This window comes from Pomacea canaliculata, linkage group LG1 (genome assembly GCF_003073045.1).
Source record: "Pomacea canaliculata isolate SZHN2017 linkage group LG1, ASM307304v1, whole genome shotgun sequence".
Lineage (NCBI taxonomy): Eukaryota > Metazoa > Mollusca > Gastropoda > Architaenioglossa > Ampullariidae > Pomacea > Pomacea canaliculata.
Window position 1 is genome coordinate 17,715,305 of NC_037590.1, and position 21,387 is coordinate 17,736,691.

Here is a 21,387-nt window from a genome sequence, read left to right on the forward strand (position 1 = left end):
CCGCTCTCTCATTTTCACGGCGGATGATATGGCTACACGAAGTAAAACAGCGATGCCGAAGGATTTCCACTCTCTTCGGGCAGAACTGCAAAACCGCCAAGGCTTACTTCAAAGACCCCGACTTCCCTCCCGATAATAGGTCACTCTACTTCAGTGGACGTGTACCCGAGAATATAGGACAGGTCAAGTGGAGCGAGCGAAGGTAAGAAAGTATATCTTTTGTAGGACAGCGATAGTGGAGATTTGGGTTCGCAGGTATACAACCCCACCTTGTTTCGTGGTGGTGAAGGAAGATCATCACAATCATTGTCATTGTTTAACAAGAGTTGAACACCGCAGCATGGTGAATGTCAAAAGATATTATAACAGGAAGATTAAAATGCCAAAAACCCTTAAGAGATTTGGTAAAAGTACTGAAACCAATGTAGATAAAAAACCACAATAAAAAGATGTCGGTGAACATACATACAAAAGAAGTAAGAGAGAGAGAAGGAAGACATTTGTAATCTGAAACACACTGCAGTGAAAGGTTTAGCAGGCTCTGACGATCACACCCATGCACGCGCTCGACTGCAATCTTATTTTCCTAGGGAAGGAACTTTTGCCAGAGTTTTGTGGGCACCACCTGTGATTTACCACAGAGGAGAGTCTTTTCACTGTTCAGATTGTTTTTATCCTCCCCTTTCCTCTCCTCCTTCTCTTTTTGTTTGCTTCCCCTATCCCACCTCACCTTTTCCTTGCGATCTCCTCTTTAAGAGTAATCCACTTGAACATATAGCCAAGAAAGACTGGTTCGTTGAAAAATATTCGATGTTATCCTCGAGCATGTAGGGGAAGAAATACATTACAAAACACAATACTACGTTGTTGTTTTTTTTTCTGCCTTGAGTCCTACACAATCTCTCTCACATGTGGATAGCTAAGCAAAGTAAATAGAAACGATGAATTTAACATTTTATTTTTTTCTTGGACATTCCCAGCAATTTAAGGACATCTTTAGAGTAAGAAATCTAGGATTACAGATATATCAAAAGGAAAGGCCCATGCCGAACTGCATCAGGGTTCGTATCGCTCTCCTCATATTTAAAAGTGTTCGCCAAATAGTTGTTACAGGGCGGGCTGCCCTGCCGTGATGTAGCCTTAGTCGCTGGCTCGGCGTTTCACCCCTACTTCCCTCGTCACATCGTTAACCTTAATTAAGAAGGCAAATATTTATCTACGGAAAAATATATGATGATCTAAATGCCCTGTCCTCATACAACAGCTCGTTTCGGTTTAGTTTAACAATAGCAAGTTAATTCTTCATTTAGCAATCATGAAGAAGCATCTGGCTGGGGTGGTAAACAACTAATATGCAGAGAGAGAGAGCATTGAAAGTTTCACTGGGGTGGTAAACAATTAACATGCAGAGAGAGAGCAATGAAATTTTCCCTGGGGTAGTAAACGACTATTCTACAAAGAGAGAGAGAGAGAGCAATGAAAATTTCACTGGGGTGGTAAACGACTATTCTACAAAGAGAGAGAGAGCAATGAAAATTTCACTGGGGTGGTAAACGACTATTCTACAAAGAGAGAGAGAGAGCAATGAAAATTTCACTGGGGTGGTAAACAATTAACATGCAGAGAGAGAGAGAGCAATGAAATTTTCCCTGGGGTAGTAAACGACTATTCTACAAAGAGAGAGAGAGAGAGCAATAACAATTTCACTGGGGTGGTAAACAACAGTCTACAGAGAGAGAGCTTTAAAATGTTCACGGTTACTGGCTGCAAAGCGTTAAAAAAAATCGCTTGAGCGCAGCGCTGGGTCAGGTAACCGATGCAGGAAATGCAAGCAGTAATAGACCTGGGGTAGAAACAGTCCACACACATGGTATGCTGGCTGTGGTTTGCTCAGCCAGTTTTAGCACAGAAAGGAATGACTGAAAAAAAAATGTCTGAACAGTCAGGGAGCGAATAATTTTTTTTTTAGTCTGACGCACAGCATGAGGAGACGTTAAGATTATTCAGAAAACTTGAAATAGTATAAAAGTTCATACACTTTTATTTATTTAATATATTTTTATATGACTGCTGGCACAGACAACTTGTATTTTATATTGAGAGGATTTTGTGTGTGTGTGTTGGAAAGAAATCAAGAAAAAAAGAGATGGAAGGAAAAATACAAAAAGGACCTAGACAAGCTAACAGCCAGGGAGGCAAGCGGTCACAGAGAGTGAATCTCAGACAGAAAATTTTAGGTTCACAAATATTCATCTCTAAAAAAGACAAAGCACACATTTAACTTCACCCCCCCCCTCCTCTCTCTCTCACACTCATGGTTTAACATTATTGTCTGGTTTGAGCTGATCTGTAAAGGTTGTAGGCTGTAGACCTGAAGGATTTTTAATTGCCCACCTGCAACAAATACTTTGCATTGTATTACATTTTTCTGTATTATTACTGTCACTGAAAAGCTGAAGGTTTGATATTTTTTTCTTAGGAGCTGTTCAAGAACCCTCGGTTTATCGTTGAAGGAGCACAGCGTCATGATCTGGACCAGGGCTATCTGGGTAAGTATGATTATGTTCTGTCGTAAGCCATGTTTGTTTTTGTTTGGTCCTTATTTAGCTGGTGCATGATGGGTACCAAATACGAGTTGTGCATAGATGAGTACAGGAAGGGCAAGATGACATGCACTTTATATCACGTGTCTTGTCGACCAGAAACTTGAGCAGGACTAGGGCAGCGTGGGCGAGAAACTGATAATAAAGTCTGACACACTTGAGAAATTTCTTCTTTTTACATTCCCACAGCCACGGACCGGAATGTACCGGTAGGTTCGTGCCCATGGCATGTTCAGGTACTCTTACCGTTCGCCGAATCGAGGACAGTTCCTTATGTACACTGGAGTTTGTTCTCCTCTGTTGACCCTACCTGTGTAGGCGTTTCTTGTTTTCTTGAGGGTTTTCCCCTCAGACCAACCGTCAGCAAAATTGGTGATATAGCATACGCTACATATTGCGAATGAGACCAGGGTCAGCCGAGTCTTAGAAAGTTAGAGAATTATTAATCTTTATTTACGAGAGTAAAAGATTAAACAAAAGTTATGTTTTTGTCCTCGATCTAAAAATGAAAAACCTTCTAAATCACGAATGTTACTAGAAAATTACTTCAAAACAAAGGCACTATTGCAACACAACAGCAACAACAACAACAATTATATGCACAAAGATGTGGGTTGATATCTTATTTGACGGTAGGGAGAGCACAAGAAGAACTTTTTATTTTGCAATTCTAGAAGCATTGTTTTGGTGGAGTGTATATTTCAGAAAAAAAGAAATAAGAGTAACATTGAACAGATGCCAAGTATTTTAACTGGAAGTCAAGAAAGACATGTTATGTTTATAGACTTAAACCCGGAGATACGACGTGCATTTCTGTGGTAAAAATTAAAGAGACTGCTTTTACTTAAAGCAGTTGGGGAACCTCTCCTGTGTATTGTTAGCTTCTAGCTGAGACAATGTTTTATTTACGGCCTTTGCTTCTAGCCAGCATTTAAGAATCATTTAACAGCGTTCTTTGAACCACAAAACTACTTCCTTTGTGGAATTATTTATACCTTATGGATCCCTTTTTTTTTGTTTGTTTTTTTTTTAAACTACGCAATAGTGGAAGAGTCATCGAAAACTATAGCAGAAAAATGTGAGATACGCCTCATCGGAGACTGAACTACTTCGAGGGCTGATAACCCGACACCTAAATATCAAGTCTGTGTTTTCACAGTAAAAGGGTGCCTGGCTACAGCGACACAGGTGTGTCAGCTGAAGTCGCTGCCAGGTGCCGATGTCCATCCCAGGTGGTGTCAGGTGATCACTGTGTTCACTACCGAGTTAATGTAAATAGAATCTACATTGAAGTATTAATGTTTTACAAGAGTGTTTTACGCAGCCGCTAAATGCATTCCACCAGTTAACGCACGCGCCCTCGCGCGCACGCACACACAGACGTGGCGGTGTGGATGAAGGGCATGGGTAACGTGGGCAGAGTGGTCAGAACAGCATGCCTGGTTATCGCAGGGTTGAGTAAAAATCACATATCCTCTCGTCTCTATGCATTCTCACTCTTCGTGAACATACTATACATAGCCGGCGACGACGGGCGGAACCACAAATATTTTGTACGTGTGCGCGCGTCTGTGCGAAAGTGCGCTCGCCGATGTCAGAGTTGTCCGTGCATCACGTAGTTCACTCCCCTTTAAACCTCCGCGGACTGGGGTCGAATTTCAAAAGAACAGAAGTTCCACTGTTGCGCCAGGGACTCGTGTTTATAGCATACAAAAGGAGAAAGAAACCAGAGGAAAAAAGTACAACAAAAAACTTCTTGCTGCCCCGACATACACGACAAAAGTACATTGTCACTTTTTCAGGAAATTGCTGGTTCGTGGCGGGGGCAGCAACTCTAGCTACAAGCGACAAAGCTTTGTTCGAGAGAGTTGTTCCGCCTGATCAGGATTTCGACGCTAGTTACGCAGGTATGCGGGTTATTTACCATTACTGACCAAAACAGAATGACTGAAGACAAAGCGAAGACCTTAAATAGGTGATGAAGGATTATTTAGTAATTTTTAAATTAACGATAATATTTTCTTTGCATACTAATGTTTAGAAACGCGCAGTTATCATTCTTTACTCAGAATAATTTCGACTCTGAAGATTTTCACGTTTTTCCTTAGATTCAGTCTTAATAGCTAGCTTCAGTGAAGTCAAGTATCTGTCTGCTGGTGACCTATTACAGTACCTGCTATTAGTTATATTTTGTGACATGTCTTGTGTTCGTGCACTTGTACTTGCGTTTGGTGACATGTCTGGAAGGCGCATTCCGATTCAACTTCTGGTGGTATGGCACGTGGACGGAAGTCATTGTCGACGACTACCTGCCGACAGATGGTCGGGAACTCATTTACTGTCACAATCGAGAGCGTCCGGATGAGCTGTGGCCGCCACTGCTGGAGAAGGCGTATGCCAAGTAAGTATGGTGTCCTTTTGGTGGATGGATAAAAGAGCTAATCTGCCTTTCTATTCTGTAGATTTAATTGAAAAAAAAGGTTAAAGGTAAGGTAGTCGTCCACTAACCTTTTCAGGTCGTTGGGGAGTGAGGTGTTAGAGACCTCACTATTCCCTGACTTACCTTCCCCAACTTTTGATGAAGTCAGGTACCCAATCCCGAGTTGAAGAGGGGTATTGAACCTGTGTACCTCTTGGTTCAGACACCAATCCTCTAGCCACTCGGCTATCTGCTTCCTCTAATACCATGATATAATTTCAGAAATGAGACACACATAAGCATACCTTACTCTTTTTACTTTCCTTCAAACAACCATTGCTTGCTTGTTTATCTACCTACTTAGCTACTAAGCTAATGACTAATCGTTGTCACAGGCTTCGTGGCTGTTACGAGGCCCTGGATGGGGGTCAGATGAAGGACGCCATGGTGGACCTGACGGGTGGTATCTCGGAGGTTATCAGCCTGGAGGACAAGGACAAAGTGAACTATGAGCTCTACGACCTGCTTGTGTGCTCTTTCTCTATGAAGTCCATGCTGGGGGCTTCCATCTCTGTAAGTGATGCATATTGACTTGAAGTGTTGTGGGCCTCGTTGTTCCGCGTTTAAATGTTCTTTCTCAGTTAAGCCGAAAGGTAGGAAGCGATGGAATGGAAAGGAGGATAGAGAAATCAATGATTTTTATTTAGAATTTCTTTACTTCAAAGCCATAGCTTAAATTAAAGGTATTACACTAGCGTTTCATCTTGTAGAACATAAAAAGGCACTCCAGAAATGATAACTGAGTAATTGTGATACTTAAATATTAAGTCTTGTGTGTACGAACAAACAAAAATTGAGAACTGTTCAAACACTAAATGGCGTCCCCTTTACCCGAACTGGGGAAACAGAAGATTTAATGGAGCGTGCAAAGGTAACTTTTCAAAACAGAAACTACGATTTGACTATTGTCCTTTGAGATAAACACATTTTTCACAAAATAGAAATTTTAGCGAAAAATCGCGAAAGAATGTTCATGAATTGTAACAATAAAGAACAAAACGAGTAATTGACTTGTTTCCAGCGTCCAGTAGGCTCCACGGAGTCGGAGGTGGGGATGTCGAATGGCCTGTACATGGGCCATGCCTACAGCATCACGGGTTTCCAACAGGTAACCTGATAGTGTACTTACAACTTTTTGTTATATTTGTTCTTCGTGTTGAGAACATAATCTGCAGCCATGATGCCTTCATTAACAGTGACATTATTTTTGCTTACTAAGGAACATTCTGACATTACATGGGATGCGTATTTGTTCACAAGAACATGGATGCAAAGAGAAATAAAGGTGTACGCTACCTCACATAAGAATCAACCGGCTACAAAAATACAATTGAGACTTAGAGGTAGATATCCGATAAAGAAATGACTAAGTGAATATGGGAAAGCTATATGTGTAAGTGTTTGTTTTGTTTGTTTTTGTTTTTGGGTTTTTTTGTTTGTTTTTTTTTATGCTACTTCAGTGTTGACGGTAGCGTCCTTCGGAAATTTATTTAAATAACAAAGTGGACAGGAGTAGGAGAGCTATAAGTACCTGGATAGAGTCACTGAGGTACCTGTCTAGACTCGCTGCAAGGGCAACACCTGGTTAGACTCATTGTAACGGTTATTCTAAGATATTTAGCTAGAATCACTGTAATAGCTACGCTAAGATACTTGGTGAGACTCGCTGTAACAGAGAACTTTTTTTACTCGCAGCTGAAGACAAGCAAGAGCGTTGTGCGGCTGATGCGGTTAAGAAACCCTTGGGGCCGAGGAGAGTGGAATGGCGCCTGGTCAGACAAGTGAGTAGTTGCAGCATATTCTTGTCTCACTCAGCTTGCATTGTACCCTACTTGACAGTCACACATTTCCCAAGGGTCCCGCGATGGAAAAAAAAGTGAAACTGTCGTAGTCTCGTCTCTGTGAGCTTGTGTTGCTCTATTCATATTCTTCTTTTTCATTGTTTTTAAATTTCCTCTGTTTGTGTGTGTGAAGGGGTTGGGGAATGATTAAGATGTAGAAGCGTTTCCTTGTGAATAATCATCAGATGATTTCTTACTGGTACACTCTGTGTACACTTTGCAATGTGAAGTCCTCAGACAGCATGTCACATTATTAGGTGAAGTACTCGGCCCTTTCATTGCATCGTCGTTAGGTCAGTTGTTGTGCTTCTTTTGTCTCGTAAACCGTCTACACATTACGATCATTTTTTCCTGCAAGTTTATGTTTCTTCTACCATTCGAGACAAAAGTCATGTCTTGACAGTAACTATGAGGCATTTATACATTGTCACAAAAAATTATCGATGATCAAATGCAGATATTTGGTACTTTGCGGACAAATGTGTACTTGTATGTATTTATTTACATATTTGAGAGCATCCATCGACATGCATATCACCATATACATTCAGGAATAAACATGTGCACTTGCAGGAACACACACACAAACACACCAGGTGTAATTATCTAAAGCTTTCTAAACCGTGTTTCACCGTATGCTGTGCAGCTCCAGAGAAATGCAGTCGTTGCCATCAGACATCAGAGCAGAGATGGATGCCCGAAGTGTGGACGAGGGCGAATTCTGGTATGTCTGGAGACACTTTAAGGAGTCATACAATCAATAAAAGTGCTGAGAGAGCAAAAACAAAAAAAAAAAATGAACTAACAAAAATTTTAACAAACCAGTGAACAAGCAAACGTACAAACAAGCCGCCCAGAAAGTACAACAGGGAAAACCCAAGATGGGACAGAACTTAATGAATACAATCAGAACAGATATTAATAGCTAGAAACAGATAGGACAAAGTTCACAAATAAGTAAGACCGAACAGAGTCTATCTAATAAAGAAAATAAGCATGTAACTTTTTGGGAAAAATCCACTATTTAAGTGCATACTTGGATATTCCGATCTAGCGATCAGAGATAATTGTTGGTTGTCTATGAGGTCAAACAGTGATATTCATGTGCTTTCATTACTGCCCTCGGCTATGTTTCCTAGCTCATAAACATCCCTGGTTAATCCACATAAAAGTAAACGTTTGCCTGTCTTTCATAATGCGCAGGATGAGTTTCGAAGATTTTGTGAAGAATTTCCAAGAAATTCAACTTTGCCATCTTCAGATAGATGCCATGGTTGAAGAACTCCGAGACAATCAGGTGAAGGAGATTTGCTCATCTGCACGGATGCATACTGGATTGCTGACTCTAGTCACGTGATCCAGCAACTCCAAAACTTGGCGAGAGGTTACGCGAATGTCCGTTTTCATCTAAGCATGCGCAGGGGTTGATTTGTGTAACTGGGATAGAATTTTAGCTCTTGATACGCACATTTTCTTCAACAGATACTGTCCTTCATTCAGTTTCTGTCGAGAAAAGTGTGAATTTTTTTTTATCTTAAAGTTTGATCAAGATGAGAAAAACTCACTGTGGGTGCGCGTGCAACAAAGTCTACATGCTTTTATATTTCATTTCGTTCACTTTTTCTGCCTGATGACTGTAGTTTATTTGGCCTTTTTTTTTCTTAGATTTTTAAAATACGTAATTTACTTTTGTTTGTACTTTCCTGCCTTCATGTCTGCTTTTGTGCTTAGTCTACTATTCATTCACCGTTTCTCTCATCCATTTTCCTGTATCATATACCTGTGTGCGGGCGAGAGAGCCAGCTAAATCTTGTTACTTTCTAAATGATCTGGGCACGGCGTTTGTCACGTGACTTTGCAGAACAAGCAGAACTGGAATGTCATGGTGTACCACGACGAGTGGATCCGCGGAGTCACAGCGGGTGGTCGTTGCAATCCTCCTAACGAGCGTACGTACAACTGTCTTTATGTAGGCATTCGATTCAGAAATATTTGTTATTGGCTATTTTATTGAAATGTTGATGCACTTTGTGCATGTAAATTAAGTTTTTGGCAATCACCAAATTTGTATGCGCTGTCTTAAGGTCTGTACTGGAGCAACCCCCAGTTCTACCTGAACCTGTCGAAGACTGACACGGTTCTAAGCAGCAGAGGGGAATGTACTATTATCATCTCTCTCATGAAGAAGGAAACCGACAAAAATGCATTGATAGCGATAGGGTTTGATGTTTACAGAGTGAGTGACTTTTTTTTTTTTTTGTCAACATTAAGAAAACGGGATTGTTGAAACAAGGGATTGGGTTTCACACTCGTTCATTACGAAGTATTAGAAAAGAGAGTTTTTAGAGAGGGATGCTAGATGATAATACATTGTTAATACATGTGCTTGTAGCATCTTATGCGGAGTTGGTATACAAATATGAAGTTTCCCTTCCTTTCCTTTTATCAGAACATCCTTCATTAAAACAGTAACAAGTCAGCAATGTTACCTCCTTATTTTTTAGAATGTGATTTCTTTAGCCGTTGTGTAATAAAAGGCCGAATGCCTTGTTAACTTCATACACTGTTGAAAAGTGTTAACAAATGTCTGCAGTTTTAAATATCCATTTCCATGTGTTTCTTCTGTGAAGCAAACCAGTCATTCATCTTGTGTGGGCTGGGTATCGGGCTGAATATTTTTGCAATTGTAGCACTATCTATGGCTACATTTCTGAAGAACTGTTTTTTTTTTCTTGCCCAGTCTGTACAACACTCCTTTTCGAGCTACAGATTAAACGCACGACATTGTAGACTGTATTTTTACAAGTTTTCACATCTTTACAGTTTAATACGCAAGGTACTATTTATCCTATTCATGAAAATATTTTAGTTTAGACAGAGGATACAAACGCTCAAAGAAGCCACTGTGGGAATCATAGATAATCTGATTATTTCACGGTCTTTGTCTGTTTATTTTTCAATTGTTGTCCTAACTCAGCTGCGGAAACCAGACCTTCGGCCACTGAACGAAAGACGTGCCCCCGAGAACACCCTTGATATGGCGAAGACGTCGGGGAATTACGAGTGCTACCGGGAAGTGACGAAACGGATGGTTCTGCCTCCCGGACATTACGTCATCATTCCATCAACGTACCTACCTAACGAAGAGGCCAAGTTCATGCTGAGGATTTTCACAGAAAAGTTCGCCAATAGCAGGTGAGTCTGAGAAAATTTCACGCCCATGCACCACACAGAGAGAAAGAGAGAAAGAGAGAAATGTTGACTTTAATGTTTTGTCGGGTCAACAATCTCTGAAGTTTTATCGGAGATTGTCGACGACATAGACGATTCCTTTTTGTTCCCAAAGAATAAAAAACTCATCTTTATAACGAAAAGACGACCAGCTCTCTATCTACAAATACGTATATACACGTGATGTGTATGTGATATGAATGTTGTTCTCGCTTGGTGTTCTTTCTTTTGGTTCCCAGTCACTTAATCCCCAGACTGACACTTCAGCAAGCTGTGTAAAAACTGCCATAAACATGTTTCCAAGTTGAACGCATGAAGTGTCATTGTCTGGACTTTCCGGGGACACCATACATTTATTTTATCTTACATGCACTGGGCACACTGATGCATGCACATTCGGGCCTGCGCACAATTGGACGGTTGCTTCGTTAAGACTCGTTCTTAGTAAATCATAAAAGGCGAGTACAATCCCATTTGAAGTTTTATGACGGGATAAATTGTTGTCTTTTCAGTGTTATGGAAGAGAAGCCAGACATGTCGGTAAGTAACATGAACACTTTGGTCGTGAAGTCTCAGATATTCCAGAACCTAAAACACATGAACTGAAAGACACTGATTGGTACAAAGTATAACAAGCGTTTGCTGACTGAGCATTAAAGTCAAACAAGCTTAAAGGTATAGTGGGGTTACTTTTCTCAAATGACAGGGTAAAACTCGGTGCAAGACACGTATTTCTCAAAACATGAGTAAATACACACCGTCTGCTCTCTTGCCTACAACAATCACCATGCCTATACGGAGGTTAAGCTAGTGATGTTATGTTTGTACACATTGCGATTAATTAACATTGTAGTATTGACAACACAAGTGTATGTTTGTACAACACTATCATTTCGGCAACGCATATTCTGAAAAAACAGCATTCGGAATTTCAAAAAATAAGTCAGCTTGTGTGTATGTTTCGTAGTTAGGTCGAAATGTTGATAGTCATAGAAATATTAATTTGCCAGTGAGTGAATAATCGAATTAAGTTTATAGTGTGTCATCAGGACAAAGATATCCCGGTAAGTTTGTCTTCCTCGTGTCCAGACATTCTAGAGCGCATGAGCAGTCCTAGTCTCTGCTCCTCTAGCTATTCCTCTCTGCATATTAGATGTGCATAAGGCCATAACGACAAAGCTATTAGATAATGAATCAGTTAAGTGTCGCAATGCATAAAATTTCCATGAATTGCTCTTGTTACGACTGTCCATAAAGCATGTTAGAGCACTTTCCATTTCTCCCTCTAACAGTAATTATGTTGTATTTCATCAGCTTTTCGCGCTAGTTTAGCTCGCAGCTACCCCCATTTAACCTTAGTATAAATCTTTTTGAAGGCAAACGCTTCTGTCTCTATATCTATTAACTCCTCCCCGCCCAACCCCGTCCTGTACTATTAGATGCCGATGATCTTCATATTGGACAAAAGAAAGCCGTTAAAGCATTTGAAAGAAAGGATACATGGATGTTCTCGTTAGTGAACTCTTATGCTTCAAGTAGGTACATCATGGTCACGTGGCAATGCAGCCCATTTCCCAAATCAAAAAATTATCCTCTTGTGTCAATAGTTTTTTCAATTTTCTCTTTGCTACTGGCTTGCTTCTTGAGCACTTTTGTACCCTACTCAGTAGTTAGAGTTTCATTGAATCTTAGTGCAAACTAATTCAAGCTTTTGCTAAAGGGTATTTCTAGTCTTAGAAATAACAGACAACATAGAACTAGAAGCAGACGAAAAAAAAAAAAAAAAAAAAATACCCAAATAACTTTGACTGCTTTATTTAGAATTTCAGAAATAGCTTGATGTATACTCAAAACGTGGGGCAGCGAGGTCAGAATTCTTAGTTTTGGTTGCTGTGTCATTTGTGACATCTGGGTTGCGAGACACTTTGTGTCAGCGGTTCTTATGATGTAACTAACGTTACCATGTTATCGAATCACCATTGGACAACAATTGTCACGTGGGTCTGAGAACACAGACGGAGACCACATAGCGGAAGACTGCGTCATAAGCCACACTTACGAAACCTGATACTGTGTAGTGAGTTGTTATTTACTGTTAATGACACTGTCATGAGAATAAAACAAGTCGCCCACACAACGGGCCAGAGCACGATTGTGCTGTACATGGTTGAATGCAAAGAAAAGATTTTTTTTTCTTCTTTGGTATCTTTAAACAATGAATAAACAGGGTTTCGTATGTTAACTTGATACAGTTGGATAAAAAAATAAATTTTGTGTAAGCATTCAGTCCTCTGAAACAAACTTGACGCAACTAGTTTTTACAGAACGTGATTCAACTTCAGTCCATTAGATGGGGTCAAGGTAGCATTTTATATTGTTTATTGGATGACAATGCTTAATAATGTTTGCTTTGACAACAACCTTCCACTTTTTTGTCGCTGTCTTTTCTGAGTGTTTGATTTTTATTTATTTTTTTTTTGCCTGACTGTCCATCTGACTGTCTATCACCTGTTCGTTACATTTTCAAACTTTAATTCATCACACCTGTCTTAAATAATCCATGACATTATTCACCCATTGGTTATAATGTTTGGAAAAAAACAAACGCATTATTCTGAAGACTGTCCCGATTACTTTCTGTACCACAGCCCATCTTGTCGCCCAAGGATTTTGTCTACGACCTGTTTAACAAGATCGCCGGCAGCGACAGCATGCTGGATGCCGCGGAACTGCAGACCTTTCTCAGTGCTGTCTCTGAAGAAGGTGGACAGCACGTTGCATGAAGCATACACAATGCATACAGCATACAGCATACATCATAAACACTCCAATACATGATACACCATTCAGCTACAACAAGCATCACATGCGCTTGTTCTTGATGTACTCACCCGCATCCAAAAAATTAATATTTATGATAAGATGAAGAGTAAACAAATGAAAAGATGACCTAACGAAGAAGTTGCATGTTACTGGAAGGTCAATGTCGCTCTTGTTTCAGACATCAAGAAACAAGTAAACTTTAGCGTGGAGCAGTGTCGGAGTCTTCTTCCAATGAAGGATGTATCCTTGTCACTTGAACACCCGATTCATGATTTGTTTACAAATGTAAAACATTTCACCGTGTTGATCCAGCCCTTCGAAATTTTTTTTTTTCATAAAGACATCAATGGTTTCTGTTAGTTTCGCAAATACCAACCTTAGAAGATTAAAAAAAAATAGTAATTTTTTAATTATCCAACTTTCAATTATACAACTTGTTATCTCGCCAACCCCTCTTCTCGCCACATTTTGTGGGAGATGGAATTTTCTCGTAGTTCCCTTTAGTTACAGATCGTTTGTATTCTTCATGGTGCCAACCTTGCCTCTCATCCAACATTTGTGTTAGACCGATGATGGCAAGATAACGGGATGGGGCTATCTGTCGACAGAACTGTCCTTAACCGCTGACAGGAAAGTCGCACTGGAAGACTGGGCTTCAATGAAGCCAAGAAACTCTGGAAGGAAATAAAAGCTTACAGGGTGAGAAACAGTGGAGAAAATACAGCCTGATCATGTAGCTTTTACTGGAGACCGGTCGTTTCTGTTTCTGTTTCTTCCTTATAGGAACTCTATGTTATATGTAAGAACAAAAGCCTCCTTTACGAGAGCCGTAAGTGTAGGCAATATACCGTACCAAAAGAATTTATCGTGGGGCTCAGATGAGGGGCCTGGAGCGGTTGTCCGTTGCCACCCCAAAAGGTCGCCTGTTTTTTCCCCCCATCAGACATTGGTAACGACATTTAAGTGCATAGTAAGACAGAAGACCAGTCGCGCCAAAACTGGATGATAAACAATCACCAAATGTATCACTACATGGAAAGAGAATGCTAGTACATTTTTACACTCAGATGCACGGTGGAGTCTGGACGGCTAAGTCCGCGAAACTAGACTCTTATTTTTTTTTTCGCACCAGAACAAGGATCCGACCTGCACGCGACGAACCGCTTCACCCTCCCCCTTCCACCAAAGGTTTCCAGGTGTGTTCAAATACCCGTCCCTGGGGAACTGGCAGGCGCAACACTCAAATGAAGACACCAAGAGAGGAAGGAGGCCAGAAACGTGTCGGTGGTTGGGTTTCTGGGGAAAAGGACTTAAAACAAAAACATGGCGCGACAAACGTTGGCAGGCCCAAACCTTAACCCACTGTAATCAGTCCACAAGTTAAGAAGCTTTCAGGATATTTTTTTTTCTAGGTGTGTGTCGTTGGACTTAAACACAGGCCTTGCCAGAAGACAACCCCTTCCTTTCCTTCTAGGTGTAGGCAAGAGCGAAAATTCCCCTAATGAAGCTGCGAAGACAAAAGCAAAGTAGACTTTATGCTTTTCGTCTGTCAGTCCTGTACAGCACGTCTCGGGTGTTTGTTCTCAACTTAAGCAACTGAACTTGGGGATCACTCGGACATGGACACAGACATGCAAGCGCACGAACCACTCGGTGAAGCGCATGTCTGCACTCAAATGAATGCTCAAGAGCACTGATACGCACGCGGAAATAAACAAGAATGAAAATAAGATGTTTACGGGGAGATTTGACTAGTATGTTATGGCCGCTGTTATGTAGGCCTCTAATAAGACATGCACCGTGGAAATTGAGTTTAGATATTTTCAAGAGGGTTGCTAAATGATTACACGAGAACTCAGCGCACAATGAAGACACTCAAGTCCGATGTTGCATCAAGGCTAAGTATGAAATATAAAATTTTCCAGAAATGTGGTCATCACTAATATCTGTGGTTCCCTATTCCTATCTTCTTCCGGCCAAAGTCTAATCGTAGCGAGGAAAAGTACACATCTTCTTTTTCGGACATCATGCTGATGAGTTTGTGTGTGTGTGGTAGAGAGAGAAAAGTTGATGACATGTGTTCAAATCCAGCTGACAAATTTGGACGATAAACAGGCTAGCTGTTGTTGTTGCTGCTGCTGCTGCACTCTCTCTTACACACAGGCACACACTTTACAACATGGTGTTTTAAAAGAATATAGTTTGCGACATATATATATATGAGTGTGAGGGGTGAAAGAGTGTGAGTTGAGGACAAGTTTAAAAATTCAGCTGACGAAAATAGATGTAAAGGTGCAAACAGAAAATCTTCTAGAAACTAAAAACGGATGAGTTTGAGAAGAGAGCAGGCGCTAAGGGGGCTTCAGACACGGAGTCGCTACCTGGGGTCCAGTGGGGTTGGGAGGTGGGGGAGCCGAGTGGAGTGCAGAAACAGACAAAAAACATCTTTACCAGTGTCTGTCTTGTTTCAAGTTTATCTTTTAGTCTTCGTGCACTTAGCGTCCCCTAGTGCCGGACCAGGGTTTTGTCCCTTTGTACACAGTCTAAGGAGATGTTCTTGCACTTGGTGACCTATGTAACTTTTGAAACCCATCCGACACGAAAAAACTTGCAAAAATTTACAGACGTTAAACAAAAAAACATTTGTCGTTAGTCTGTAGTTTTAAGCATGCAAAGTTAGACATGTATCTTAACAACGTGGCTTGTTAATGACAAAAACACATTTTCATTTTTGAATTACTAGAGATTGTAGGATCCAAAATTTAGGAATGACTGAATTAAGCAGGTGTAATGTTCTAACATAAAGCTTGGATGTTCGTGAGAGATGAAACTTTCGCCATATAATTATAACTATGCAACAAATCCGCAGTATTTTTTTTTTCAGGAGGTGTTCCTGCATTTTGACAGAGATAAATCAAACTCCGTGGACACTTACGAACTTACCAACGTGTTCACCAAACTAGGTAAGAAAAGATAGGCTAGCCTTGTCTAGTGACAGAGAAGGAATGAGCAGTAGTAAGTCTAGGATGGCTGCAAGGGTTGATAACTGATTCACGTGCTGCACCTCTTGTCTCGATCATCTCTGAACAACTGGTTGTAACAGTTTAACCCTGTCTCACTTGGGGGCACACACAATCCGACCGTTACAAACTGTAATCTCTTCTTTCTAAAACTAGATTAAGAACATATTATCCTCTCCTGTCAATCCCTTTATTGAACATGCATAGGTCTTAAAACTTGCAGTTATTGGTTCTGTACAGGAGGCCCGTTCCTACTGCTCCTCAAAGATACAACAATGATGGGACCCGATGGTGATAACTATATTCCTATAAATCATCATGCATGGTGTGGTTCCCTCCTCCATTAGTAACAATGTCAGAGTCAAGTTTTTTTTAAACTTTACATTAGTTCGGAACAGTAGAAAATGGCATGAGTTTATATTTTTATATTTTATTTCTGTTGAGGTGGCGACATTTTGGCTACCTGAGTTTTATTTTTAATCGCATGCCTGAAGCTATAGATGGAGTACAGTAAACCAGAACCTATTTGCCTTCTTACCCTTTCTAAACCATGCTTACGGAATTTTGCATGCCACTCATGGTACTGAGAAAACCAAGTTATCAGGTCAGGTCATGGGCATGGCCTACTAAGTAAAACATTTTGGCTGCCTAAGGGTTTAAAAAGCTCGCTACCGCTACAGATCATCCTCACCATCTAATATACAATTTCTCAAGAGAGACTGCATATATCTCAGTTGTTTGCATTTTATTTTTCTTACATATTTTATGAAATAAAATGCATGAATATTCAAATTTATTATTTAGGATAGCAATAGAGCTAAATTCAGAAAGATAATTAATTGAAAACGAGACTGGGAGAATATTGTAAGTACACAGAGAATTGATAAACTCTGATAAAAAGGACACAGAAAAGAGCCAAATGAAGACAAGTAAGAAAATAGAATGTATACTAATAATGAGGGTTTGGCATAGTAGGAATCTGTAGTACTTAAGATTTTGAAGTCCACAAAACAAGTGACAAATATTTGTTTACGTGTCATTGTTGTTAACTAATGGCTGTCTGCTGTTTACAGGCTTCCCTGTCGCTCGACCTGTTCTGACCGCTATTGTGCGTCGCTATGGTGACCGGGACAATCGCATCTCGCTGGAGGACTTCATCGTTATAATTTTCCGACTAATTGAACTTTTCAGTAGGTGCCTTATCTCATCACAGACCTGATTCCTTATTTTTTTCAATTCTGTAATGGTTTTCGTCTCTGCACTTGCTATTCTGTGTCAGCTTTAATGGCAATAAACTTGAGTTAAAATTGTTTTAAGGCGTATAAATCTTTATTATTTGTGTCAAACGCACCCAGATGTTAAGGTGATATCTTTTGTTTTTAGAAATGGTAGACGATGAGATGATATTATTAATGCATTATGTAGTTTTTGCAATAAAAGGTCCATAAAAAGATTAACAGTAGTGTATTTTAAAGGAGAGTTTTTTTTGCAGAAGTGTACCAGGCACAAGAACAAAGAACGGGCCGCTCAGGTGTAGCAGAATTCTCAAGGAATGAGGTAACATGCCAAATATACTTTGTGTGTGTGTGTGTCCGCGCGCGAGCGTGTGTGTAACAGAAATAGAGGGAGATATTTTGAAATTTCGCTAAGTTTTAAAATGTTAACTAGTTTTTTTTCTTTCTCAACGTTTTTAAAGATATCTGCTTCCTTTGTTTTCACAATTACAGAAGCTTTGCTTATTCCATGTGCGCGCCTTTCTGTAAGTGTTGGTAAAGACAGTGAATTTGAGAATGTCTTCTTTTGATTGATGTTGTTTACAACAGTTTGTTGCGTATTTCTACTTTCTCCAGTTCTTGCAAAACACAATGTACTTGTGAGGATTTCGGTGGTGCGATGAATGTTCCTACAGCTTCGCAGACGACAGGTGGCTGCTGAGGAAACATATTGGAGAAAATGTCGAAGGAACTACTGAGAAAATTTAAGGTTACGGAATACTTGCACATTCTTTGCACATGTCAAGGAATGGATCACAAGAAATTGTCTAAAGATTGACTGAACAATGTTAAGAATTTTAACTCTCATTATAACTAGTATTAATTGTTGATAAAAGTAGCAAAACATTTCAGCTGAAATAAACTTTTTCCGGGAAATGCTTGGTGAAGATCAGACAAGAAGCTTTAATATAGCACTTGATAAAGTGTGACCCTTGACCTTTATTTGTCAGCCCGATACTTTATTTGTCAGCACTACCGATACTGTCACGAGGACTCGTGTGTGGACAGAATAGGCACGAGAAGATTCAAACCTTCTCGTCTACTGTTGGAAGAGGATAGTACCGCCTTAGATTGTTCCAGGTTCTCATCCAAACTAACCTCATTTCAGCATCCTACCTTCCAGCTCCTCGTTCATCACCATCAGCGCCTTAGATCGTTGCTGTCATCTTGTCGTTATTGGTAGTGGGGGGGACTGTCGTCGTCCTCATACATCTAACATTTCTTTCAACATCAAAGATTCCCCAATCGCGTTCATCATCAATATAGTTTTTGTTTTTCCATCTTTTAATCCTCATAACACCCATCATCCAATTTTTTTTTGATCTTGTAAAAGACAAGCCATGATCTGCTAAAAGTTGTAGGTCCACTCACAGGCTTCTATCGCATACCTTCGGCAACTTTCGAAGGGTACTTTGGTAGCGACTGATTTAGTTGCAGTAGATATTCTAGGTCAGGGATGCCCAACCTACGGCCCGCGGGCCCTATCCGGCCCGCGACGCTGTGCCATCCGGCCCGCGAAACTTCTGCCCACAGTGCAGAAAATCGGCATGTTAGTAATAAAAAAAAAAAAAAAAAAAAAAAACCCCCGAAAAAGGGGAAGAAGTATTTATTCCCACGTAGGGGCGTCTCTCAGTCTTTTTTTCGATGGACGAACATTTCGATTCAGTGCTCCGACTTGGTGTTTCTACGATGAGGCCGGACATTCAGAAGTTGGTTTCGGGTAAACAACTTCAAATATCCCACTAATTACTACATAATTAACGGTAAGTACAACTTGTTTCTAATAAAAATGGTATCTGCTCTATTTTTTTTTTCTTTTTTGTATTTTTGCGGTGAAGCGGCCCGTGACACGGCTGTCCGAAAAAGGTTGGGCATCACTGTTCTAGGTGATAATCAGATAATAGTGATTTTATGATCTAGGAAATGTATACCTGTAATGATATTTTTGATATGAAATCTGAAGATCTGAACGATTCAACGGCTAGGCCGACTATGCAATTTCCAGACGTGTTTATATTTCGCCTCCGAAACACTTGCCACATCTTGCTTCGATTTTGAAGTACGCATCGGGATGATTTTATTTCATTATTCATTTTAAAAGTTATTTTCAATTTTGCATCGAAGGAATGACCTTTAGGCTTACACTTCTTTCCCTCACTTCGATTTTCTTAGTGCATTATTGTATCATCCGTTTAGTTATTTGTATCAGCTGTTACTTGAATCAGATGGTTATGAATATTCAGTATTATCACATTGCTCACTTCAAACCTTCTGTTACGCGCTCGACGTACAGAAAATATACAATAGGAATTTATTATATAGTTAATCCGGGATACTTATGAATAGGAACTTAGTTGTTCATTTTGTCTCCCTACCATAGTGTTACACACAGCTAAAAGGTGACCGGGTGGTCAGGTGTACTGAAGAAAACCAGTCTGACGAGTACACACGTTGTGGTGTTTATCAGAAAAGAAAGTCGATTTTTATGATAAATTAATGATGACCGTTTTTTCATGCTTCGCGGGGTCTGTAATTTCTTGAGTGGATGCTGACTAGACTAGGTCTTTGCTAATCAGAATAGTTTTGCCTCCTTTCCGTTTGTTCCGATCTGCAGCCTATCGTTAACTTTGCAACTTTCGCATTGATGATTATTGTATGTACGCGTGAAGTCATCTCAGTTTTAAACAGACTTTAGAGAAATTATAACATAGAGAACCAGTTTACAATTTTTGTTCTTTATTTCACTAATACGTAAGGTAAGATAAGCTGTGTGGAAAAGTCGCCTCCCCTTTCTTATTATGTCAGGACAACTCACTTTTGTTAATGCTGCAGATAGCAGAGGTAACCCTTACACCTAAACTACAAAGATCATTACATAAATAGCTCAGTCATGGCAATGACGACGAGTGTAATGAGTGTAAGGTGATGAATGTTGGTGACAATATTATTCGATCAGGCGCATTATTGTTAGTATTACATCGACGTTCTCAACAAAAGCGCTAAATCTGGAGTTTTTCTCTTTTTTGTGTGTGCCATACATGTTTGTCTTTTTAGCGTTCTCCAGGAAATTCGGGGGATGCAGGGCCGTGCTTAGGGGCAGGCAGACGAGGCATCTGCCTAGGTAGGTAGGTTGTTTAGATGGGAAAGTGCTTAGCAAAGAAGGAGGAGGTGGCACGAGGTCGCAGGTGCTGAGGATGAAGAAGGAGGAGGTGGTGTGGAGGCGGAGGGGGTGTGCATTTCTTGCTTGTGAATTCATTAAATAACAACCGTGGCGATCGTGGTGTCAAGGGCCCCGCACATACCCTATGCCTCGGGCCCCGCACATACCCTATGCCTCGGGCCCCGCACATACCCTATGCCTCGGGCCGCGGGGGGTAAGAACGGGCCTGGGGGGATGACTGTACAACAAGAACCCTTTGTTTATATGTTGTCATTGTCCTTCCGAATTAATCTGGAAACATCATTATTTAGTTGATTATACTGCAACGGCTACTTTCTGCACAAATGTGTTACCATTACAAGTTGTTTTTATTTTTAATACATGTTAAAATTTTGCTCAGATAACCTTTTCGCTTGTGATAACTTTATTTTGTTTTAGTTTATTTTCATTATTGTACACTAGATAGATGACGAATCTTTGCTTTACTTAAATTTTTTGGAAAATTTATATTAAACACAATAAAACGCATTTCTGTTATCTTTTGTTTTCAAGCTGAATGTATCAACACAGTGACACTATATGCGACTATAGATATCATGTCTCCACGTTAACTCATTAAGGGTCAGAATGGCCGCGATAATAATCATTAGTATCAGAGATTTTAACCCACGTCTATCCTCTGAGTATTTCGTAACAACCGTAGAACAAATGTACGAGATTTTCTCAGTGTCCTATAAGACAGTTGGTGTGTCCTTGCGGTTTAAAATGATTGGCCAGATGGGAAGCTGCGCCGTTTGGGGACAACATGGCGCTTGGATGTAAAGCACGTGTGTTTCTTTTTGTCGTTTGCTTCTTATGAAGCCGTTGCTACCTCTTGACGTTGTTGGCCTGTCCACACGAGGTTTCTCCGCTTGGTGCTACATCGTGACTTCCACACGTTTACACAAAACGTATTT

The 21,387-nt window shown here is 40.3% G+C and overlaps 1 protein-coding gene across 1 annotated transcript; it reads left to right on the top strand.

Moving 5' to 3' along the window:
* Positions 1 to 2,146: 2,146 nt before the first annotated feature.
* LOC112571716 (calpain-9-like) lies at positions 2,147 to 18,835 on the top strand. Its single transcript, XM_025250982.1, has 21 exons — positions 2,147 to 2,212; positions 2,480 to 2,549; positions 4,406 to 4,510; positions 4,851 to 5,004; positions 5,418 to 5,595; positions 6,104 to 6,190; positions 6,778 to 6,863; positions 7,570 to 7,647; positions 8,127 to 8,220; positions 8,785 to 8,872; positions 9,008 to 9,159; positions 9,901 to 10,118; positions 10,667 to 10,694; positions 11,204 to 11,218; positions 12,803 to 12,917; positions 13,156 to 13,217; positions 13,608 to 13,676; positions 15,862 to 15,940; positions 17,071 to 17,187; positions 17,490 to 17,554; positions 17,848 to 18,835. The coding sequence occupies exons 1-21, from the start codon at positions 2,147 to 2,149 to the stop codon at positions 17,872 to 17,874; spliced, it is 1,953 nt and encodes a 650-aa protein (XP_025106767.1). The 3' UTR covers positions 17,875 to 18,835.
* Positions 18,836 to 21,387: the final 2,552 nt, after the last annotated feature.